Source organism: Myotis lucifugus, unplaced genomic scaffold (assembly GCF_000147115.1).
Source record: "Myotis lucifugus unplaced genomic scaffold, Myoluc2.0 scaffold_19, whole genome shotgun sequence".
Classification (NCBI taxonomy): Eukaryota; Metazoa; Chordata; class Mammalia; order Chiroptera; family Vespertilionidae; genus Myotis; species Myotis lucifugus.
Genome location: NW_005871067.1, coordinates 2,505,103 through 2,529,200, shown reverse-complemented (window position 1 = coordinate 2,529,200; position 24,098 = coordinate 2,505,103). Strand labels below are relative to the sequence as shown.

Below are 24,098 nucleotides of genomic sequence, written 5' to 3'. Positions count from 1 at the left end.
GGGTTCAGCGGGAGCCCCGAAGGCCTCACTGCCCCCTGTGTCAAAGCAGGAGCCGCGAGGCCTCCCAGCCCCCGGGATCAGAGGGAGCCGGCGAGGCCCTCCCAGCACTGGGGATCAGCGGGAGCCACCGAGGCCTCCTGGCCCCCTGGAGCAGCGTGATAGGGGGCAGAGCCCAAACCCCCTGGAATCGCCCCTGCGGCTCTGTGTGTGACAGGGCGTGGGGCCAAAACCTCCCTATCCGCCCTGCTCTGTTTGTGACAGGGGAAGGCGCCCCAACCCCCTGATCGGCCCTGCTCTGTGCCTGATAGGGGGGAGCTCCCCAACCCCCTGATCAGCCCTGCTCTGTGTGTGACAGGGTGTGGTGCCCCAACCCCCCCATGGGCCCTCCTCTGTGTGTGACGGGGTGGAGCCGCAACCTCCCCATCGGCCCTGCCCTGAGTGTGACAGGGGGTAGTGCCCCAACCCCCTGATCGGCCCTGCTCTGTGGGTGACGGGGGGCAGTGCCCCAACCCCCTGATCGGTCCTGCTCTGTGGGTGACAGGGGGCGGTGCCCCAACCCCCTGATCGGTCTTGCTCTGTGTGTGACAGGGTACGGAGCCCCAACCCCCTGATCGGCCCATGCTCTGTGCGTGACAGGGGGTGGCGCGGCTACCTCCCCATCGACCCTGCCTTGAGTGTGACAGGGGGCGGTGCCCCAACCCCCCAATCGGCCCTGCTCTGAGCCCGACCAGGGGCTGCACCTAGGGATTGGGCCTGCCCTCTGCCACCCGGGAGCGGGCCTAAGCCAGCACGTCGTTATCTCCCGAGGGGTCCCAGACTGTGAGAGGGCACAAGTGGGGCTGAGGGACACCACCCCCCCCGCCAGCGCACAAATTTTTGTGCACTGGGCCTCTAGTCTATTTTATAAAAAGCAATGATACTAAAAATTGATTTGAATATATTTCTTTAGCTAGAAACATAATGTTCATCTAGTTGGCCATTAGCATCCAGTAGAGTCTCTCGTCCGATAAAAGATTGGCGGGATAGAGCGTACTTTCATGTTTCAATTTTTCTTATTTGGGGACATTTAAGTTGTCTCACAGAAAGGAACAAAAACATCAACTTCTAATTTAAAAAATGCTGTGGAAAACATTGTTTTTCAGACATAATATTTACTCCACGAAGAAAAATACAAACAAATTCCAAGCTGAGTAAAGTTGAAAAGTTAAACCCAAACTATTTGACTTAATAAATTCTTTAATAACAGTAATTAAGCTATTATTTTGGAAACAGGGATGACTCAAAAGGTGTCAGAACCTAACTTTTTAATCATGTCTTTTAACTTTGGTACAATTTCTCAGTCCCTCGGGAAAATTCCCATGATCACAACTTCAGAGAGCCCTGACCAGCCATTTTGGCATTTTCTAATGCTAAGGAGTGTGATAGGCCTTGCCACTCTATCCTCCTCAAACTCCCCAGTGACCACTAGAGCTGAGGCAGCTTCCACCATCCATGAGGGTGGGAGTCTGGGCTGCCTCAGCAACTCTCAAGGAGCTCAGAGGGTTCCAAGTACAGCACTGTTTTGGGCAATGGAAACTTGAATACATGATTTATGGTAGGCTGGTATAGAAGAGCCTGTATTGATTTGTCTTAAGAAGTTAAAGCACAACCAGTGTGGCTCAGTGGTTGAGTGTCAACAGGAGGTCACACTTCAATTCCTGGTCAGAGCACATGCCCAGGTTGTGGGCTCGTTCCCCAGTAGGGGGCATGCAGAAAACAGCTGATCAATGATTCTCTGTCATCACTGTTGTTTCTATCTCTCTCCTTTCCTCTCTGAAGTCAATAAAAATGTTTTTTTTTAAAGAAGTTAACTAAGGTATCCTTAAACAAAGATGACCATGCAGACTGTTAATAAAGTGCAGAATGGTTCAGAGATTGGCTGTGAGGTCACCCAGCTTAAATTCAAATTAATACTTGTGACCTTGCGCAATTACTTTACCCTCTCTGTTCTAACTTTTCCCATCTGTAAACATGAATAGAAATACTACCTAAGACCATTGTGAAAATTAAAGGAGACAGTATGTTCAACACAGTGCCTGGCACATAGTAACTACTTCAGAATTATTAGCTATTATTATTAGTTACAAGAATAGTAGAAACATAAAAACATGAGTGAATGGGGAAAAGGTACTGTAGTAAGGTTTAATTTAAATGATTTAAAGGGAAAAACCAAGGAACATCTTCCATAAGAAGATAGAATTCATAAAAATAACCTCCACTGATCTAATACAAACTTGAAAATGCAAAGTGTGTAACTTCTAGGTAACCACACACTTAAATATTCTTGAATTCTGATCCGCAACCCTTACACTGTTACATATTTTTAGAGACTTGTGTTTTGGCTCAATAACGTTACATTTAATTATTTTAAGCTATGATGCTGTAAAACAAACTTCAGACTTTGCGTGCCTCATATCCCCACAGGAGGAACAAAGCTCAGCTTCACAGAGAGAGCTGCGTTACTCTGAATTTCTCTCCTTTTCTCTCATTGTGTGTGGCCAAGGTCAGAAAACCAGTTGGACTTCCTTGCAGACCGTCCTTTTTAGAACCAGCACTTGTGAGAGCAATTAACACATGGCCACAACACATGACTTATTTTGTGGCAGAGTTAGCTGCAAAGAAAGACGCCGATGTCTAAGGGCATCATCTACTAAGGGACCTAAAGGTAATGAGTCAAGAATGTCCTATCTTCCAATTTTCAGAAAACAAAGTGGTGTTTCTGAATGACACACCAAAAAGCCTCTTCAAACCCTAGATCACTGAGGCCATGTGTTCTCAAACTGACAGTCCAGGAAGACACTTGAACAACAATGGTTTTTGTTTTTTCTCCCTCATTTACTCTAAGAACAGGACAAAAGACATTGACTAAAGTATGTCAGCATAGAGACTGAACACAATTTTTCTATGATTAATACTTCTTATTGTTCAATTATGCTGATTAGTCTTAAATTTAGTAATAAAATGTGCTACTGAAATGTATTTCCTGAGGATTGTTTTAAAGTCTTCAACCCTCAATATTTATTTTTAATTAAATTAGGAAACTTAACTACAATCTTTCAAAATTTACTAATGGTATTAAAAAAATCTCTGGAAATTAGGGGAAAAGCAATCCATCATTTCTTAGAGCTGTAAAGTCCCCTCTGTTCAAGGTAAAGATTAATTTAAGGAGAAACAGGCATCACGGGGCACACTCACCAGTGGTTCTGCCATGATGATGCGAATCTTGCGCTCAGCCTGGGCGGTGAAGTTGACAAATAAACTCTTGAGGACATATTCCCCTGGTTTGCTGTCTGGGTCCACATTGATGGGTAACATGGTTGGTGGCCCTTTTTCCCTTTGTGTACCAGACACAGGTGGAACTGGAGGCTTGATATAACCGTTGCCGACAGGAGAAGCTGAAAAATATAACAGATATTCTTACAAGCTGGAAATCACATCGTAAACATTCAGATTGGCTGTGCTAAACCATAGATATAAAGATAAGAATCATATCCGGAATGCTGTCCTTAGCATCATAACCTGGCCTAATTTTTTAGAAATGGTGTCAGAATGTAATTGTTTTTATTACATTAGACTTATGTTATGACATATTTGATAATCTCAAAATACTTCAATACTTCTGTGGTTACCACATTGCTTTAGGTAAACTATATTGCAAGTACAAAATACAGTTGATAAATCCAACAACACTTATGATGTTCCAGGGAAGTAAATAAAGAACATATATGTGGGGGAAAAAAGTGATTTGTTGTCCTGATTTTCCTAATGGCCAGAAGCTCTCTGTCTCCTGTACTTCATTCTAACTAATGGAACAAGAACTAATGAAATAAATAATGCCCAAAACTTCAGAAGTTTCCAAGAATCAAATTACGGTAGCCCAACTTGCTCTTTCTCCAAAAGGAATGATCTTGAAAGATACAGGCTCAGGAAGGGCCCTATCAATGGCAATCAAAGTGTAGGTTTAACTTTTCACTCTCCACACCCTTGGTACAATTGAGATGCCCACCTCATCCTTCATAATATGTGCAGATTCATCACTTGGATTAGATTTTGAACATAGTTTCTGGTGAGTGGCCTCCTTTCAGAATGCAATAGTCAGACAACTATTTTAACTTTGATAGTTACAGAAAATAAAATTTTAAATTTTAGCTAGAGAAAATAGATTTTTATTCATAAATGGAAATTTTATGTCTCTCTTCTTAAATTGTAACATGAACTACCCCCTTCCACATAAGTACCTGTAAGATGTTATCACTATTCAGTTGAAGAAATGCAAGCATAAGTAGGCTTGGATAGAGACATTAGGAATTCTGAGGACAGAATAATGATAAAGCAGACATTTAAAAGGTAGCCTGTATCATTTTGGGTATAGAGATTAAGGAAAAGAGTAAAGACAATATTAGATTTCCAGTTTGGACCCTGGTTCGGGTATCAGAGAATGATGTTATGCCATTGATAATAAAGCAAGAAAAAAGTTCTCCTTGAAACAGTCTCAAAACTACAAGTAAATTCAAGGCTTCTCTTACCTTCTTTCAACCCCAAGCCAAATTTTGAGGAAGCCATGAAAATTTATTTTATTAAATTACAAACATGTCCCCATGTTGCACATACTCCCTTGTCCTTCCTACTCTTTCCTAATGCCCCGTCCTCTCTGGGTCCCTTACAATCTCAACTATAACTAAACTTTAATTATACGGCCTCTTCAGATATAAAAATAAAATATGTTGTATATTACTTCTTTCCCTCTCTATTCTTAGCACTTCTATCATAGGCCCTTCGAAGCCTACGGCATGATTACTAGAGCAGTCCCTCTGTTGTCTTTAGTTCATTAATTTTACATACTAAACAGATCTTTTTTCAGAATGGTTTTAATCATAACACTTTTTACTCTACATTTTCAATGGCTCTCAATAATCATTGTCAAGCCTCAAACACATTCCTTGTGTTCGAGCCTCACCAGCAGTCTGCCTCCATCCTGTGCCCAGGTCGTGCTGATGCCCTGGCTGGCCCACGAGCACACTGTTCTCACTTATGCCTTCCTCTCCTGATGCTCCTTCCCATCTTCTCTGCTTATCTAAGCCTTCTGTCCTTTCAGAATCACTCCTAGTGTCATTGCCACCAGGCTAATCCCTGCTGGTAAGTTTGTATTTCTAGTTTTAATCATTTAACTCATGACCTTTGGCACTGTACATCCCACATTACCCAAGGAAGACTCAATAGACAGGTGACAAGAGAAGTGATTATCCAATGCAGTTCTGCCTAAGGTTGGTCCTATAACTGAACCATACATTCTTCTAAATGTATCCCTTAAAGGTTCCCCAATAAGACTGCAGTCTCCCAGATCTAGTATAGAGTTCTTCACTCAGGTAATGCCCAATAAATATCCTTAACTAATTAAAGTGACATCTTACTTGATTTCTGTACATCTGAAGTGATTCACTGGGAGGAAACTCTATGACAAGATTCAGTAGTAGAGTCTCTAAAGGAATACCGTGCAGGATTTTCAATGAAGGGTCATTAGTTCAAATGGTGCTCCAAGCAGCTTCCTAAAATGTACTATTTAATCTAAAGGGGCATACTCAAAATCAGGTAATGCAAATGAAGTCCTGACCATGTCCCCATGTTACCTCCTACTCTCTCAGTATAAGTCCAACTTACAAAGGGACACGTGACCTCCATGAGATGCTTCCTAAAGTATTAAGACATTGTGCCACAGGATTGGAGACTGGAATATAAGCCAAGAAAGTTTAAGTGGAGGATGACTTTATTTACTTATTTTTTAAATTTATCTTTATTGTTGAAAGTATTACAGATATCCTCCTTTTATCCCCATTGAGAGGATGACTTTTTAATTATCTTTTGTTTTCTACAGGATTTTATCCCTTTCTAGAATATAGCAATAATCAGGATGATGCAACATAATTGCAAGACCAGCTCCATAACTGTAAGACTGTGGGTCTTAATAGTTATCACTCTAGTGAGAGGATGTTCCTGAGAGTGACCTCTGGCAGTCTTCCTGCCAAACCACCTTTTGAAGCAGATAACTGCTATCCACAAACCAGAATGTCTCTTAGACAAATATTCCATTTAAAATGCTAAAGTACCAATTCTCACTGCTGTCATAAAAAATGTTATCTGCCTGTACTTCAAAGCAGACATCTTGTGAGCACAAAAGTCTGTGTACACAACCTTCATGAGTTGGAATGGTCCTAGCTCAGCTAAGCCTTGTGTCAGAGCTGAAGGTGATTCAAGGGGATGGTGCCCATCACTGTGGTGTCAAACAGTCAGATGGGCAGATGGAGATGCAGTAAAAGTTAATGGGGTAAGTGTCATTTAACTAGGCGACTTCTAAGTTTTAGTAACCCTTCTTTATCCTACCACAACTAATTATGAATAAATCCTAGCCTTTTTTCAGGATAGTTTGCAAAATAAACATATGACACGGCACCTTCAGTAACTCAGTTATCCAGTGACAATATAGCTGAGAACTAAGAAATACATGATCCTTGCTGCTGAAAATCGAGTCACAAAGTTCATACTACTCTAAACATTAGAATATTGCCATTAGAAAAAAAATCGTTAGACTCTCCCTCAGCACTTGCTTGCTCTCAGTCTACCAGTATTTATGACCAACTGTCTAGTTTCTAAGTTCACTATAGTCTGGAAACAGAAAATTAAAAGGGAAAAATGCAACCTCTCTGGGTAGAAACACTAATAGAAGAAGAAAAAAAGGCGTAACTCTAAAAAGCCACCAGACCTTAAAAATGCAGTTGCCTGAAGCCATGAGTACGGGGCCACAGAATGTGACATTCTCACAGGCTTTGGGCATCCATGACTCAGTCCAGCATGTGATCATGATTAATATTCATGGCATGACCCTGAGTCCCATGGAAAGGTTAAAATAAGTCTGATATACAGTCCTGTATTTGAGAAGGTGGGAAAAAGAGCAATAGAAATTTTCAGAAGATTTCCATTTCAAATGGATAAAACTAAAAAAGGCTTTGGTGTCTAAAGGGGAAACTAACATCTCTAAGAATTTAGCTCTCAAGAATTAAATCTGTTTGTGCACACACCTGAAACCAATATAAAATAAGATTGATGTAAACCAGCCGTGGGCAAACTACGGCCCTCGGGCCGGATCCGGCCCGTTTGAAATGAATAAAACTAAAAAAAAAAAGACCGTACCCTTTTATGTAATGATGTTTACTTTGAATTTATATTAGTTCACACAAACACTCCATCCATGCTTTTGTTCCGGCCCTCCGGTCCAGTTTAAGAACCCATTGTGGCCCTCGAGTCAAAAAGTTTGCCCACCCCTGATGTAAACTGTAATTGAAAAGTAAATAAAAAAATAAATCTATTTGTGCACAGGTCTGATTTCTAACTGACATTTATTGTTTTTTATTGAATTTACTAGAGGCCTGGTGCATGAAATTTGTGCACAGAGTGGGGAGTGGGTTCCCTCAGCCAAGCCTGCACCCTCTCCAATCAGGGACCCCTCAGAGGATGTCCGACTGCCAGTTTAGGCCCTATCGGGATCGGGCCTAAACCGGCAGTCGGACATCCCTCTCACAATCCTGGACCACTGGCTCCTAATCGCTCACCTGCCTGCCTGCCGGGTCGCCCCCCTGCCGGCCTGATTGCTGCTCACTGCCTCTGTATGCCGGCCTGATCACCCCTAACTGCCCCCAACTGCTGGGCAGGTCACCTCCAACTGCCCCCTCCCTGCCAGCCTGGTCGCTCCTAACTGCCCCCCCATGGCCTGGTCACCCCTTACTGCCCCCCCTGCCGACCTGGTCGACCCCCAACTGCCTCCCCTCTGCCGGCCTGGTCACCCCTAACTGACCCCCTGCTGGCATGATTGCCCCCAATTCTCCACCCCCCCACTGGCCTAGCTGCCCCTCACTGGCCCCCTGCCAGCCTAATTGTCCCCAACTGCACCCCTCTGCCGGCTTGGTCACTACTAACTGTCCTCCCTGCTGGCCTGGTTGCCTCTTACTGCCCCTCCCCCCACAGGTTTGTCGCCCCCAACTGCCCCCGCTGCCAGCCTCGTCACCCCACACAACCTGCTGTTCAGTCATTTGGTCATCCCTCACTAACCCCCTTGCCGACCTGGTCATAGGCAGCCATCTTGTGAGAACATGAGGGTTAATTTGCATATTACTTCTTTATTATATAGGATTGGGGTGACATTGGTTAATAAAATTATACAGGTTTCAAACAGGTGTACACAAAATAAATATCCAGAAATCAATTTCATTTCTATACACCAAAATGAACTATCAGAAAGGGAAACTAAGAACAAAATCCATTTACAATTGCATAAAAATATAAAATACATAGGAATAAATGAAACATTTTTTATTGAAACCGACAAACTGCCAATTCAGGAACAGCCATTCTCAGGCCCTGTTTTACAGCTCAGCAAATGCAGGCAATCACTGTTGAAATCTACTCCTTGCCACTGGAGTGCTTTGCCTATTTTCTATCCTCCTGGACAAGCAAGTCAGCCCATACTTCCTGTTCCAGTTCTGGCTCTGCCTGCCTGTGTGACCCAGCTGCTCCAGGTGCTCAGCATCCTCTTCATGTGGGGCCTCTGGAAATATGGCTCCCTTATGATGAAAGGGTCCTGACTGTCCATGGGTATCTTGTGTCCCTCATCTACATACATGTTGAAGCAATGATTTAATTTGTTGGATTAAAAACTTCTCATTTAAATTTGTTGTGTGTGATAAAACTTCAAGCTTCACCTCCAATGGTCCGTATTCCTCTCCTTTTCTTTTTCATCTCATCTTTCTATTTCCACACAACAGCCCAATGTCCCTAAAAAATCACTCAGCCCAGTGCTCCTGCTCGTAAATGAGAAACTAAGGGGGTGGAGTCAAGAAGAGCATCACTTTCAGATATCCATTAGGTCTCAATCTTTTTGAGATTTGCTTTCTCTTTATATATATATTTTTTTAAATTTTGTTTTATTGCTTAAAGTATTACAACGACTATTATATATGTATCCTTCCCCCTCCCCTTGACATTCCCCCACTTTCTCTTTATATTTTAATCTTAGATTAAATATGTTCTGACTTTTCTCCATTGCCTTCTTTTGCCTTAAGTGGTTTTTGTTTATGTTGTTTTCTTTTTATTCCAAATTATTTTTCTACTTGGTTCTGTGTTGGGAGGTGTTTCTCTCTTTCACTGGGTCTCTATTTGCAGGGTTCGTTCCATAATCTGTAAGAAGTCTGCTTTATGCTTTAGGCTCTTGTGGTCCTTTTCTTACATTTTCATTAGATCTATTTCTGACTGCAAGGGATGACCTTTTGAACAGGACTATTTTTTTTTTCAATTTCACTGACAAACACTTTAATTTTTAGGCTGGTTGTACTTAGCTGGCTAAGGTCTTCAGAATGATTTCCCTAAATTACCAATATTTATAGGAATTACTAACCTAATGGTGACACAAAAACAAAAACCCACAACTTGCAGTCCAGCTACATTTCTATTATGACATTGAAAGGAAAGGAAATACTATGAGTTTCCTTATGTGAGTACCCCAGAGGCTACAACTGGCAATACATGTTGCAATAAAGCAATTGGTTTTCTCAGTCAGACTTTCAGAGACATTAATACAGGGGTCCTCAAACTTTTTAAACAGGGGGCCAGTTCACTGTCCCTCAGACCGTTGGAGGGCCGGACTATAGTTTAAAAAAAAACTATGAACAAATTCCTATGCACACTGCACATATCTTATTTTGAAGTAAAAAAACAAAACGGGAACAAATACAGTATTTGTATTTGCATGTGGCCCGCGGGCCGTAGTTTGAGGACCCCTGCATTAATACCATCACTCATTTGTTCACTCATTCATTTCAACCAGTATTTATTCAGTGAGTGCCTGGGTTCCAGGCACTGCCCTAAGCACCCAGAAGATAGGAGTGAACAGAACAGATGGTTCTTGCCTTCATGGAGTTTACAGGTTACTGAGGCAGGGTCATATAACCATCTATTTCATGTGTGTCTACACACACACACACACACACACACACAATGTTAGATTGCAAAACATTCTAAAAAAAAAAGTGAAAACTACACAGAGAAACCTGCTTGTCTCTATTTTCCCAAAGGTGCTCAGATGTTAATAGTTTGGAACTGTCCTGGAGAGGAATGAAAGCTGTGTGCTTTGGGTAGCTGAGAAAATCCAGGCACACCTGGCTCAGACAGGATCTGCTTTTCCAATCCATCACTTTGGCTTGTTCGTATCTGTGTCAGTCCCAGTTGCAAATGAGAATTTTAAGTAGCCTATAAAGGGCATGAATCAAAGTGACCATCAGGTGCACTGCTCTCTGCCTCCTTCACCAAACACGAGGCTCAGAGAAGAGGACATCTCTGCTTGCTTTTCTTTAGTTTACAAAAACAGGTGAGCACAGAGGCATGTTTTTCATAACACTCAATTTTCTTTCTAATGTTCCTATTACCAAAATCACACTCAGAGCATTTGAAATAAAAGTCCCCCCCCTTTTTTTTGGGGGGGGGGAAGTGTCCCTGAGATTATATGTAATACAATCAAAGTAGGTCTCTTGTTAGAAAGGATGGTCCATTACTTTCTAGAGATCAACGTGACCTTATCTTTAAACATGGGAATAAAATTATTATATATCCGTGCTCATGGTTGGATATATGTTGTTATTTCTTTCTACCAGTTCTCAGCACCGTGTTTACTCTGTAGCTTACAAAGGCAAACCCCTTTAGTAACCAAGACCCTCTCTAGGACCACTTTCCCTCACCATACCTTTTTGCCTGTAAGTCTTAGTTTACAGGAATATTTCATAAAGCATAACAAACCAAGGATGACACAGCTACCCTGAAAACATGTCACAGTGTGTATAGAACAATAATAAATTGTCCCCTAATGCATATATGAGGGTACTTGAGAAAAGGCATTTTAAAAGTTACTGCAAAGACTCAAAGTGATCAGAAACTCTGAAAGTCATGCAAAGTAAATTAGGATGAAAAGAAAGAAACCTCCAAGTATGATAGGAAAAAAATAATTTTCCTCTGAGAAGTATTATTAAGAAATAAAAATATTGGAGCAGGAAGAAACAATTAGTTTGAGCAATATAACATCATTTCTTAACAAAAGAAACAATTTGATATATTTCAAAGTAGGTCAAGAAGAGACTAATGGTTACAAATGCTCAGAAATAATTTTTGCCTTGGAAGAAAAATATATTCAACGATATGCCTAGTTCTGCTTAAATAATTTCCATAAAATTTTGATAATGTGAAGTGTTCCTCCCATTTTTTAAAATCTTTATTGTTGAGATTATTATAGATGTCCCTTTTTTTCCCTCCCATAGCTCCCCTCCACCCGGTTCCCACCCCACCCCAGGCCCTCGCCACCCTATTGTCTGTGTCCATAGGTAATGAATATAAGATCTTTGTCTAATCTCTTCTCGCACCCCACACCCCCTTCCCTCTGAGAATGGTCAGTCTGTTCCATTTCCATGCCCCTGATCCTATTCCATTCACTAGTTTATTCTGTTCATCAGGTTTTCTATTCATTTGAATTTTAGATTCACTTGTTCATAGATATGTATTTGTTATCACTTTGTTGTTCATATTTTTTATCTTTACCTTTTTCTTCTTCCTTTTTTTAAAGAAAACCCTTCAGCATTTCATATAATACTGGTTTTGTGGTGATGAATTCCTTTAGCTTTTTCTTGTCTGTGAAGCTCTTTATCTGACCTTCAATTCTAAATGATACTTTGCTGGGTAGAGCATTCTTGGTTGTAGGTTCTTGCTATTCATCACTTTGAATATTTCTTGCCACTCCCTTCTGGCCTGCATAGTTTCTGTTGAGAAATCAGCTGTAACTGTTTTTCTCTTGCTGCTTTTAAGATTCTCTCTTTGTCTTTTGCCCTTGGCATTTTAATTATGATGTGTCTTGGTGTGGTCCTCTTTGGGTTCCTCTTGTTTGGGGTTCTCTGTACTTCTTGGACTTGTAAGTCTATTTCTTTCACCAGGTAGGGCCGTGGTCGGCAAACTGCGGCTCGCAAGCCACATGTGGCTCTTTGGCCCCTTGAGTGTGGCTCTTCCTAAGCCTTAGGAGTACCCTAATTAAATTAATAACAATATACCTACCTATATAGTTTAAGTTTAAAAAATTTGGCTCTCAAAAGAAATTTCAATCGTTGTACTGTTGATATTTGGCTCTGTTGACTAATGAGTTTGCTGACCACTGAGGTAGGGGAAGTTTTCTGTCATTATTTCTTCAAATAGGTTTTCAGTATCTTGCTCTCTCTCTTCTTCTGGCACCCCCATAATTCAGATGTTGGTACACTTGAAGTTGACCCAGAGGCTCCTTATACTGTCTTCATATTTTTGGATTCTTTTTCTTTTTGCTCTTCTGGTTGGGTGTTATTTGCTTCCTCGTATTTCAAATCATTGATTTGATTCTTGGGATTCTCTGCTGTTGAATCCCTGTATATTATTCTTTATTTCAGTTAGTATATGCGTAATTTCTGATTGGTCATTTTCCATTTTTGGCATTCTCACTAAGATCCTTGAAAGTCTCACTAAGTTCCTCAGAGGTTTCTGGAAGATTTTTGAGTAAGCTTATAACCATGGTTTTGAACTCTATATCCAGTAGTTTGCTTTCTTCCATTTTTTAAATTTGTGACATGTTTCTTTGTCTCTGCATTTTGGCTACTTCCCTGTGTTTGTTTCTATGTATTGGGTAGCTGCTAAGAATCCTTGAGTTGATAGAGTGGCCTTGTGTGGTAGGTGTCCTATAGGGCCAGTGGCTCAGCCTCCCCAATCACCTGAGGTGGACACTCTTGGTGCTCCCTTTTGTGCGCTGTGTGCACAGTTTTGTTGTAGTTGAGCCTTGATTGCTGTTGGTGTCACTGGGAGGAATTCACCTCCAGGACAATTGGCTGTGGGGACCAGCTGTGATTATAGTGGGAGAGCTGCTGTGCAGGAGACACCCTTATGGAGTAGGACTTGTTTCAGTGGGGCTTTGGTGCTCACTGAGTCTGCCCCTTGAGTGTGTCGCTTATGGATGTGAAGAGTTGTAATCTGGTATGGTCTCTCACTGGCTCTTGGGTCTCCAGGGAGGTGCAAAGTCAGCCACTGCCTGGGGCCACCCAGCAGGATCTACAGAGATATCTGCAGATTCCTCCTCTTTGTATCGGGTTTGGAAGTGCCCAGACCAGGCCCAGATGTGAAGCAAGGCAGGCTGGTGCTGGTGCTGGGGGCCTTTTATTGATAGGTTTGCAGCTTCCTGACCCAGCTGCAGCTTGTTTAACAGAGTTTTTGCCTGAGAAAGGACAGATCATTCATATGCAAAAGCCGCTGGGCACAGTTTAGGTGGGCTTGTAAATTGGGTGGGGCGGGGGGGTCTCAGGGAATCACCAGGGCAGAGCAAACAGAAATGGCTGCCCGTCAGCCCTGCATGGAGGAGGTCCCAGCATGGGAACAATGACCACTGCGAAAACCTCCGTCAGGAAGAAAGCCACCCTGAGTTCCTGCCCCAATGCCAGACAGTCCAGTTTCTCCCCATATGTGTCTGGGTCCCCCAGAGCCTCGCCCGGTACTGGAGCTCAGAGGAAGTGAGAGCTTGTAAATTCAGTTTGTGGTGCCAGCCTTTTAAAAGGAGGAGCTGGGTCTCCAGCAGCCTGTGTCACTCAGCCCCAACCTGCACTGGTTTTTATAGTCTGTAGGTCTCATGACCAATAGGGACTTCTTTCCCCAGCTCTGGGACCCTGGGCTGGGGGTCTGGTGTGGGGCTGGGACCCCTTGCTTCTCTGGGCAGCCTCCACAGAGGCGATCTTCCTCCCAATTAAAAAAGCAGCACACCCAGGTACCAGACCAGCCCATTCCGCGCCTCTGCGCCTCTTACAAATCTCAATGTGCTTTGTTCTTTACCTCTCTAGTTGTAGTACTTCCACTCAGCCAGCTTTCCTGCAGTTCTGGGTGATAGTTGTTTTGTATTTTCGTTGTAATTTTGATGTGGTTGTGGGAGGCAGTAGGTGTTTACATATGCCACCATCTTGGTTCCCCCTCCCATTTTTATTGATTAAATACATCACAACTTTCTTTTAAACTATTTAGTTCTCTTAATCCTGTAGTTCTCAAATTGCATTCTTTCAAGTTCAGGGTCCACAAGATATCTCTAGTATAATTTATTTCTTTACTCCTCAAAAATAATCCTAGAAGGCCAAATAATTTCCCATTTTCAAATGAGACCCTGTATACTCAGGGAGTTTAAGTGACTTGCCCAAGGTTGTGGAGTGGTTGACCCAGGATCTGAACTCATGTCTATTTGATAACATATTTGGTGAGCTTTCTGTATCACTGTCTTTAAAAACAAAACAAAACAAAACAGCCTGGCTGGTGTGGCTCAGTGGTTGAATGTCAAACCATGAACCAGGAAATCATGATTCATTTCCCCGTTGTGAGCTCAATCACCAGTAGGGGGCATGCAGGAGGTGGCTGATAGATGATTCTTTCTCATCATTGATGTTTCTCTCTGTCTCTCCCTCTCCCTTCCTCTCTGAAATCAATAAAAACACATTAAAAAACACAACAAAAGAAAGTAAAAAAACATTTTATTTATGATGAAGAAAATAAAGTCTCATTACTCAAAGATCTTACCCTGACAAAAATTAGTTTGGGGACTTCAAGGGACAAAATAAAAATGAATGTGATTTGGAGAATAAGGCTTTCTACTGATTAATATAATGGGTTATTTTCCTGAAAGACTCCTATAATGTTCCTCCATGGAGGTCCCACCTACCAGGCAGTCTGCCCTCTTGATATTGAGGCATCTTTAGCTATGAGAGGGGCTTTGAGAAAGGCTAGAAGGACAAAAAAGAGTCAAGAATTGAAGGCCCATAAAAATATAGAAAATCTGACTAATGACACACCTTACAAAGGTCTAGAGACCATTCCTTCTGAATATACTGATGATATGACATTTCACTGGTTATCATCCTAACAAGAAGCAAGTGAACTTGAAGGCAGAGGTCTTTGTTTACTTCAATCTGAGACCTCACAAAACCATTTTTGTCTTTGGTTTCCCAAGACTTAACACCTTAACACCTTGGAGAGAGGGAAATCGTTCAATAAATAGAATGTCAGCAATAAGTCATTACCCTCTTTTCTTTTCTCTCTTCCTCTGCCTTTCAGCATTTTATCTCAGAGAAATTACAGTAATACTTCAGTGACTTCCTTTATAAATGTCTATCAACTCCTAAGATGCCATTACATGGACTTCCCCTGATTTTCAAAGTAGGTACTGTCACCAGAGCCTGAGAGAATGTTTGCCTAGATCTGTAAGCAGAAGATGAAGTTACATTGACATTTCAAGGTTCTTTTGTCACCAAATGTTGATCAAATAATCTGCGAGAGGCAGGATATTCCTGAATTTCAACTTCCTTCTTCTTCCCAACAGAACTGACAAACTGCTCTCATTCATGCCTCCTGGCTGGCCATTTTCTCTTGCTTCTTTAATTTTCTCCTCATTATTTTCTTCCACTTCTGGCTCATTTTATGCAGCAAAATCTCATGAATTTGAAATCCATTCATTTTCAATTTGTGATAAATTGGGCAAGGTCTTGTATATTTTCATGTTAATGTTGGAAAAGGTTTTCTAAAGTACAATGTGGATCAGTGGTGCTCAGCATCATTGCACATTGGATTCACCTGGAAGGCAGCGTCCCACCTGATTCAGTGGGTCAGGGGTGGGGCTCAATAATTTGCATTTCTAACCAGTTCCCAGGTTATGGCAACACTGCTGGCCCTAAGACCACACTCTGACATCTCTGATGTAAATAAACAGTAACGCAAAGGGGATCAATTAATCCAGTTGGTAAAATTGTTTTACCCAATGGCAAAATGAAAAGGGTTCATTAACTCCAAGTCGGGTAATGCCTTGTAGACAAAACATACAGCATTTAACAAGGAGTAGAAAATCCCAGTTCTAGGGTGATCCAATGTGACCTTGGAGGAGAACTTGCACCCACTGGGCTTTGGTTTCCTTACTGTTATTCTTTCTTTCTTTCTTTTTTTTAAATTCTCACCCAAGGATATGCTTTTACTGATTTGAGAGAGAGAGGAAGGGGGAGAGAGAGAAAGAGAAACATCGAACATTTGCCTCCACATATGCCTCAACCGGGGACGGAACCCACAATGTAGGTATGTGACCTGACCAGGAATCGAACCCACAACCTTCTGGTGTATGGGGCGATGCTTCAACCACCTAAACCACCCGGCCAGGGCCTTATCTGTTATTCTTAAAGAGGCTAAGTCAGGTTGTCCTTTCTACCTCCAGTATTCTATGACTGTAAAAAGATATACACTGACAATGCGTTAAAGAATCACTTATTAAAAACTTTCACAATTAAAACCCTAAAGACTCCATCAAAAAACTATTAGACTTAATAAATGAATTCAGCAATGTAGCAGGATACAAAATCAATGCCAAGAAATCTATGGCATTTCTATACACCAATAGTGAACTTACAGAAAGAGAGACTAAAAAAGCAATCCCATTTACCATCACACCAAAAAATTAAGATTCCTAGGAATAAACCTAACTAAAGAGGTAAAAGACCTCTACTCAGAAAACTACAGGACATTGAAAAAGAGATAGAGGAAGACATAAACAGATGGAAGAACATACCATGTTCATGGACTGCCCTCCCCTGCTGGCCTGATCTCACCTCCAACAGCCCTCCCCTGCCGGCCTGATCTTGCCCTCAACTGCCCTCCCCTGCCATCCTGGTTCCTCCCCAACTGCCTTCCCCTGCTTGCCTGATGGCCCCCAACTGCCCTCCCCTGCTGGCCTGATCTCACCTCCAACAGCCCTCCCTGCCGGCCTGATCTCGCCCCCAACTGCCCTCCTCTGAAGGCCTGATCTCGCCCCCAACTGCCCTCCTCTGCTGGCCAATTTGGTTCTGATTGGTCGGTTTCCATGCCAGTCAGCATCAAAAGCTCCACCTCCTAGGCAGCCATTGGCTCCTCACACTTCACCCAGATTTGGTACTGATTGGTCAGTTTCTATGCCAGTCAGTGTCTCTGGGCCTATCAACGGGGCCTGATCAGTTGTGATGGACCCAGGGTTTTTATATATTAGGATTATTGTATAAAAGAACTAGAACACCATCTATAATCCAGGGTCAATCACATAAGTTTGAATGTCCACTAAGATTTCAAGTCCAACTACATACTTCCACATTCACTAAATGGGTTGAACTGGATGGTGTGAATCTAGAAGCATTTACAGCTACAACATACTGCAAGGGTGAATGCAGGTAGGTGTCATTTAAACAGGCACCCTTTGTTGTACTTGTGTTACAATATAGTTTCAGTCCTTTTGGAAATATTTTTGCCTCAAAAGACTGTGAGTGAGATCAGTTAACCAATTCACTAAATAAATTTTCATTGAGATCTTAGTGTGGACAAGGTCTTCTGCAAAGTTCTGTGGTGAGTACAAAGATAGATTTAAAAAGATAATCTGAAAGATTTTTAGAATTTAATACATTCAGTCCCAATATACCACAAGGAAGTGTTGGGTTGAAGAGCCAATGGAAGAGCAATTGAATTTAGAACAGCATTCATTAATTCATTTATTCAGTCATCAAATATGTACTGAAGGCCCCTCTACTGTAAGCATTGTGCTAACTGATGGGGGTTTTGAAAAAGCAGGCATGCCTCCTGTCCTCACACAGCGGACAGTACACAGGGGAGACAAGTAATATATAACAAACACACCCAGAAATATAATTACAAAACAGGAAGTGCAGTGAAAGCTGCTGCAAGAGAGACACAGGGGAGACATATCTGTGATTGTGGGGTCAGGACAGGACTGCTGACAGTGAAGCTGAGACCTAGAAATAACTGATGATAGATACCGTCAGAGAAGGCATCAAGGCAGAAGAGAATATGTCTTGGGGAATTATACCAGTGGGAAAAAGGTCACTTCATAGTGGCTCACTTGCTCACTTCCTCTGGTTTCATTATAGGCTCTTTGGACCAACCACGTCTTCCCTCTGCTATATAGCCTCTACCCCTTCACCCAGATTATCCTCCCACAGAGCGCTAGATGCCTCTTAATATAATAGTAACATATTTATATTTGTTATCTGTTTCCTCCTCTACAATTAAGGGAAAGGAATTTGTTTTGTTCCTCTTGCATCCTCACTTTCTAGCCTAATACCCAGTACTCAATAAATATTTGTTGCATTAATGAGTAGGAAGCATTAAGACATATAAAGTTGTGAATTGTTTCTGGCTTAGAAACCCTACATTCAACTCAATACTGACATCAAGTCTACTGAGAGAGCTTTTTTTGCAAACAAGCAGAATGCTGACAAATAAAGCACCAACATGCCCAGGAGTAGAATATTATATCAAGGATGACAGCACATTACTTCAGTAGAGAATTTGATTAATGGTATGTTGAGAATGTCTGGCTTATGAAACCTTTACAGCCGAGTTTGTCAAAGTGAAGGTTAGGACTCATACTAGTAACTTGACCATGAAGCCAATTTAAGGGGTGCTGACCATTGTGACTGCGACAATAAACAGGAAGCCACAGAAGACCAAACAGCAGAGTGATGCAGACTGCAAAGTGAGGGCAAGCACCGTTTCACAGAACTTGTTTTCAGTCTGTGTCTACAGATATGTAAGTGTGCATGCTCGGGGCATGATGCAAAGCATGTTTCTCACTGTCGGTCATGGTCTAAAAGGCTCTGGAGGCTGTGGGAACAGCTGTCACATGCAGATTTTATCTGAACATTAGGCTCGGTCCTACCCCAATGGCAAACCCAGCTTCTTCACCTATTTTCTCAGAACCATCTTTAAGCCAGACGTCAAGGCAAGAGAACAAGTTTGAACAGAAGTTTCTGCAGCTGTGTTAGTGGGCACATTACACAGGGACCCACCCAAAAGGGACAATGAGGATGGTACAGACTGTACGTGTGGGGACTGCCACCAAAAAGTAATGCCAGAAACTGCTGTATTTTGACAAATAAAGGTCACAAACCAAAATTTTAGCTGTTCTCCTCCAGGATCCCCTTAGAGATAACATGATGAGGGGAGTGACCTGAAGCAGAATCTAATGTTAATGTGTCTTTGTTAATATAATGTACACTAGAGGCCTAATGCATGCATTCGTGCATGGGTGGGGTCCCTCAGCGAGGCCGAAGGGCCGGCTGGCAGTGGGGAGGGACCACGGGAGATTGGCCAGCTGGCCGGGGGAGAGGGGCATGGGAAATCAGCTGTGGGAGCACACTGACCACTAGCGGGCAGCTCCGGCGTTGAGCGTCTGCCCCCTGGTGGTCAGTGCACATCATAGCGACTGGTTGACCACTCATTCCAGTTGTTCAGTTGTAATGGTTGCTTAGGCTTTTATATATATAGATTATATCATAAAGTAATATACATATAGTTACAATATACATGACAACATGCATTTTATTACTATATATACACACATGTCTGCAATAACATACATAAAATATGTACAGTATATATGACATGCATATGCATTATATAATATACTAGAAGCTCAGCGCATGAAATCGTGCAGTGGGTGGCCTCCCCCCACCCGCGCTCACAGCCCTGCCCACCCATGCCGGTCTTTGGTTGTTACAGCGTTAGGGCCACAGGCCTTTTATAATATAGATATGCTAACACAAGGTAGATTTCCAGCATCTATGGCAAGGGAAGGACTTCCGGTGCCATAGTGGAAGCTCTACAAACATGTGTAAATAAATTAACTGAATAAGTAAAATCCTTTATAGTCTTATTAGTTTTTTGTCAACATCAAAATATTTATTAAATTTCTGGTTCCTATGTGCTTATTTATTTAGATGCCAACTCACATAATATATTTTAAGTTTTATTAAATTCTTAAATAATTATGGAACTGTACAATGACTATGTGTAAAATGTCCTTGATACATGACTACCTTAAGTTTATAATTTAAGATAGTACTAACTCTACCAATTTACAGAAACATATTAGTCATTCTTGATCTCTTATAAAAGGTAAGTTTATACATTGTGAGCAAGAAAGGCAATGAGTAAAAGAGGAATCAAGGTGCTTACCAGACCATGGGAGTGGTCTGTTCAGTTGAAACACAGTGAGGGTCTGTATCATTTCCAGAGATATCAAACAACAAAAATATGAAGCATTACACATAGGTCCTGTTATAATGCAGCATTTTTCACAATATATGAAACCACAAGTTTTATCAATCAATTTGTATGCTTGTTATACATTAAAAAGAATCTCTTGAGAGAGAAAAGGTTCCCTAACACACCCGCTACTTTATAAACCACTAAGTAAGAGGTAAACTAATGACTGATAGAGATTTTATTTCTAGAAAAACAGAATGGTATTATATGTAAATATCTATTCATTTCATTAGCGACAGTTCAGTAGAATAATTAACAAGTAGTTAGGTCTCTCAAATCATTAATAAACAAAATGTTTTTTCTCTATTAGAGTAAGATGTTGTGTTTATCATTTACAAATTAACTTTTTCTACCTTCATTAAATAGAAAGTTGAACAGTCAACATCCAAGATGCATGTAATTAACCCCATGCCATAAAAGTTTTCTCTCATTAATTTTCAGAATCCTTGTACAATATTGCCTGCAGGGTTGTGCTAGAACTAATGTAACCAAGCTACTCTCAGATAAAGAAGATGCAGCAAAATGCAATTTGGATCCATTTAATGTTGGTTGGCATATGGTATCCTGTTTTTAAATTCATAAACAAAAAAGAAAAACATTTAATTTTTAAATGTCGGAGAAGGCTAAGGCAGAAGCAAATGAAAAGCTTCTTTCAGCCAATTTCAATGTTTCAAACAAAACTAATAAAGATATTTATGCTTGAGAGGAAATCAAGCATAAATCCTACCTCTGCTATAATACTGAATGTGATGGTATTAACCATTTTCCAAACATGTACTAGCTATTTTTACTGACTAGCAATTTTACAGAACAGACAGTTATGCTGAATCTTTTAGTGAAACTTCAGTACCCAGAAAATTCCTTTATATCATAGCTTGTTGTTCCATAAACTCGGTACAATAATGACCAAATCTTATCCCTGAAATACTGCAATTCCAAACAGAAAACCTCTAGGCATTCTTCCTGTCTCTGAACAGCAACATTATAAATAATAGCTCCCCCTACTCCACCCACTGAGACCCTCCCTACACTCAGCATTTAACAACCACTTACTCTCCCCTACCCTCCCCCACCACACACCACACACACACACACACACACACACACACACACACACACAGCCTTGAGTACCTACCGAGCCCTTTGATGAAGCTGATCACACAAGATCTTCGCCAACAAGCTGCTGTAATCTCCATGAGCCTTAAAAGAACCCAAACTAACAGTCCGGAACCAGTTCACAGACTATGCTCCCAAGCCAAAAAAACATAATGACAGGCTCCATGATCCCGCTCTCTCTACCACCATGAGTGTCTTGGCAACAAGAGAGGACTCTTTTATTTTGGGCCCAAGGTGTATTTTCAGTCAGGTGCTGAAGACCTACAGTAGAAGACAAACTAAAACAGGTCTTCCTTCCAGGACAGACTGTTCACACCAATGGGACAATTTTTAGCTGCTCAGTAAGACGGTGACCTATAACTCGCAGAGTGCCCATGTGTCTATATTTATCCACAAGAACATGCAATGCTGACAGATGAGTGAAGCTGCTCCAAGCCCTCTTGGGCCTGAGCTGGACCCACACAGCATATCACACACAGTCCATGCACACTAGGCACACACGTTTGACCCACAGATTTCAACCCCTGGGTTGCTTACTCCTGTGACCCAAGAAGTGTAAGAGCAGAGATTGCACAGGCTGCGTGATAAACCATTGCTTTGGGGACGAGGAGCTCTTGACCACAAGTACAAACAGCTTGAAACAGTTTCAATTCTTACAGACTGAAGCAGCAGCTGAGAGTCCCCATGTGGAGCCAAGAGTCAGTGAGAAACCTATGTCCTTACGGAAAGTCAGATGATGAACATTCACTGACATACTAGTAAAGGGAAGTGATTGTGTTTAAGTCTACAGTTATGTTATTTTAAAAGGCACAGCCTAAATTGACTAGTTAAAAGCTTAATTGATAAGACCAAGAAGGAGACAATTTTGGCAAATTATACCTGTTCCACCTTCAAAAGAAAACAAGGTTAGGCTAGTGAGGAAACCAAGAAGGAAAGTGCAGTTACCTAAAAGCAAAAGACAAGTGTGACTAATTCATCTTTCAATGGGTATTACTTCTGACAGAAGGACTTCATGAGGGTCAATGAAAATCCATTTCTTTACTAATACAGCTGTGAAGTGTAGGAAGCCCAGGTAGTTTCTATTATTGTTTTACTCAGAGTAATGGAAGGTTTTCTTTAGCAATATAGGTTGGAATTACAAAACAGTATGATCTGGAGCATTGAACTAACATTTCACAGGTAGGAGAAAAGTGTTTCAATTAGCAAATTGAGCACTTAACATGATTCAGCAAGCTAAGCGCCAGCAGAGAGCCCCATGGTACCACTATGTCTCGGGTTTTATGACACCTTTTTAAAAGTGTTGACTGAGGTGCATATGGGCCACTTAGTTCATGTTTCACCAAAAGTGGCCAAAACAATTATAATAGTGTGCCTGTGGAGCTATCTGTGTTTTGAGTAATACGGCTTCTTTTTTGATTCTCCTCTTCTATATCTAAATTGGAATCCAGAATCAACTGAAAGTTTGCACTTTGTCAGCTTCAAGTCTCTAGTGCTATTATTAGACCAACCTTTCAATGATGTAACTGTCATCCCATTAAAAGAACATTACTTAAAACAGCCTCATAAAAATATTTAACAAGTGTTTGTCATTGTATTTTTTCATTCTTTTTACAGATACCAAGTAACAAGCAATATTTAAGAGAGGTGCAATAAAGAAAAAGTAGAAAAGAGAACTAATATTCATGGGGCACCGAAGTTGATTCGGGTACTCTGCTTGGCACTTTTCATGTATTATTTTATTCAGTCCACACAGCAACCTTGTAAGGTGGGTATTGCCATCTCTATTTCAGAGTTGATGAAGAGGAATAGAAGTAAGATTGCTCAAAGTCATTCAAATACAGGTCTGTCAGACTCTAGAGTCACTACATTGATTAATTTATACCGAGTACTTTCCTTAATACACATTGGGACTTCTATAGAATGGTAACCTTACAGTATTTGCCTTTGAATACATTTAAGAGAAGCCCCCAAATTATCTACTTCTTTCCCCAGACATGTTACATGTTCAAAACCCAGCTGAATCCAGAATATGCAGGCTTCTTTGCTGCCCTCCCTACTCTGTTTGTCTTGGGGCAGCCTGGCTCTAGGTGGTGTGGGGGGCAGCCTATGGGAATGAACCACCTTTGGATCGTGAGGGTCCAGTAAAAGTTTAATTAATGAATAATCAAAACAGATGCCATGAAATCCATCTATTAAAACTCAGAGTCATTGTTACAGGGTCCTCACCTCACTTCACCCATGTCCAGTCCTCCTGAGGTAGACATCATTCTAACAATCCTGATTTCTCAACAAATTATAGGTGGCATACTGATGGCTGAATGAGTGACGATTGTCAGCTGATGGCTGATATTCATAAAAAAGTCAGAAAACAACAACAAAAAGCAGACATAAAACTTATGAAGGATAAGCAGCCTAAGGATACTTAAATATAAAAAGAGAGAGAGCTCTTAACATTTCGAGAGCCCCAAAGATACCCATATATTATGGAATCATTAATAATGAACATATTTGCTGATGGTCTGACTTCATTCAGACATGGCTAAATTATGACAGCATTCTATAACACAGACACATACTGTGAATAGTAAAGTGCAAGAATTCTATAAAATTTATTAAATTGGAATGTTTTGACACTTTAAGGGTTAAGCTTCATGATCAGGAGAAATTTACTCAGGGATTATTTATTCCCTGACAATAAATATCATGCATTTAAAATATATCATGTAGCCCTGGCTGGGTGGCTC

The 24,098-nt window shown here is 41.3% G+C and overlaps 1 protein-coding gene across 2 annotated transcripts in view; it reads right to left on the bottom strand.

The window, feature by feature from the left end:
- FRY (FRY microtubule binding protein) overlaps positions 1-24,098 on the bottom strand; it is a 572,796-nt gene that overhangs the window by 332,014 nt on the left and 216,684 nt on the right. For both annotated transcript variants that reach the window (XM_023751126.1, XM_006085476.3), the window contains one exon: positions 3,235-3,434. In XM_023751126.1, coding sequence (XP_023606894.1) covers positions 3,235-3,354 — 120 coding nt within the window. In that variant the 5' untranslated portion in view covers positions 3,355-3,434. The remainder of the gene's footprint in view (positions 1-3,234; positions 3,435-24,098) is intronic.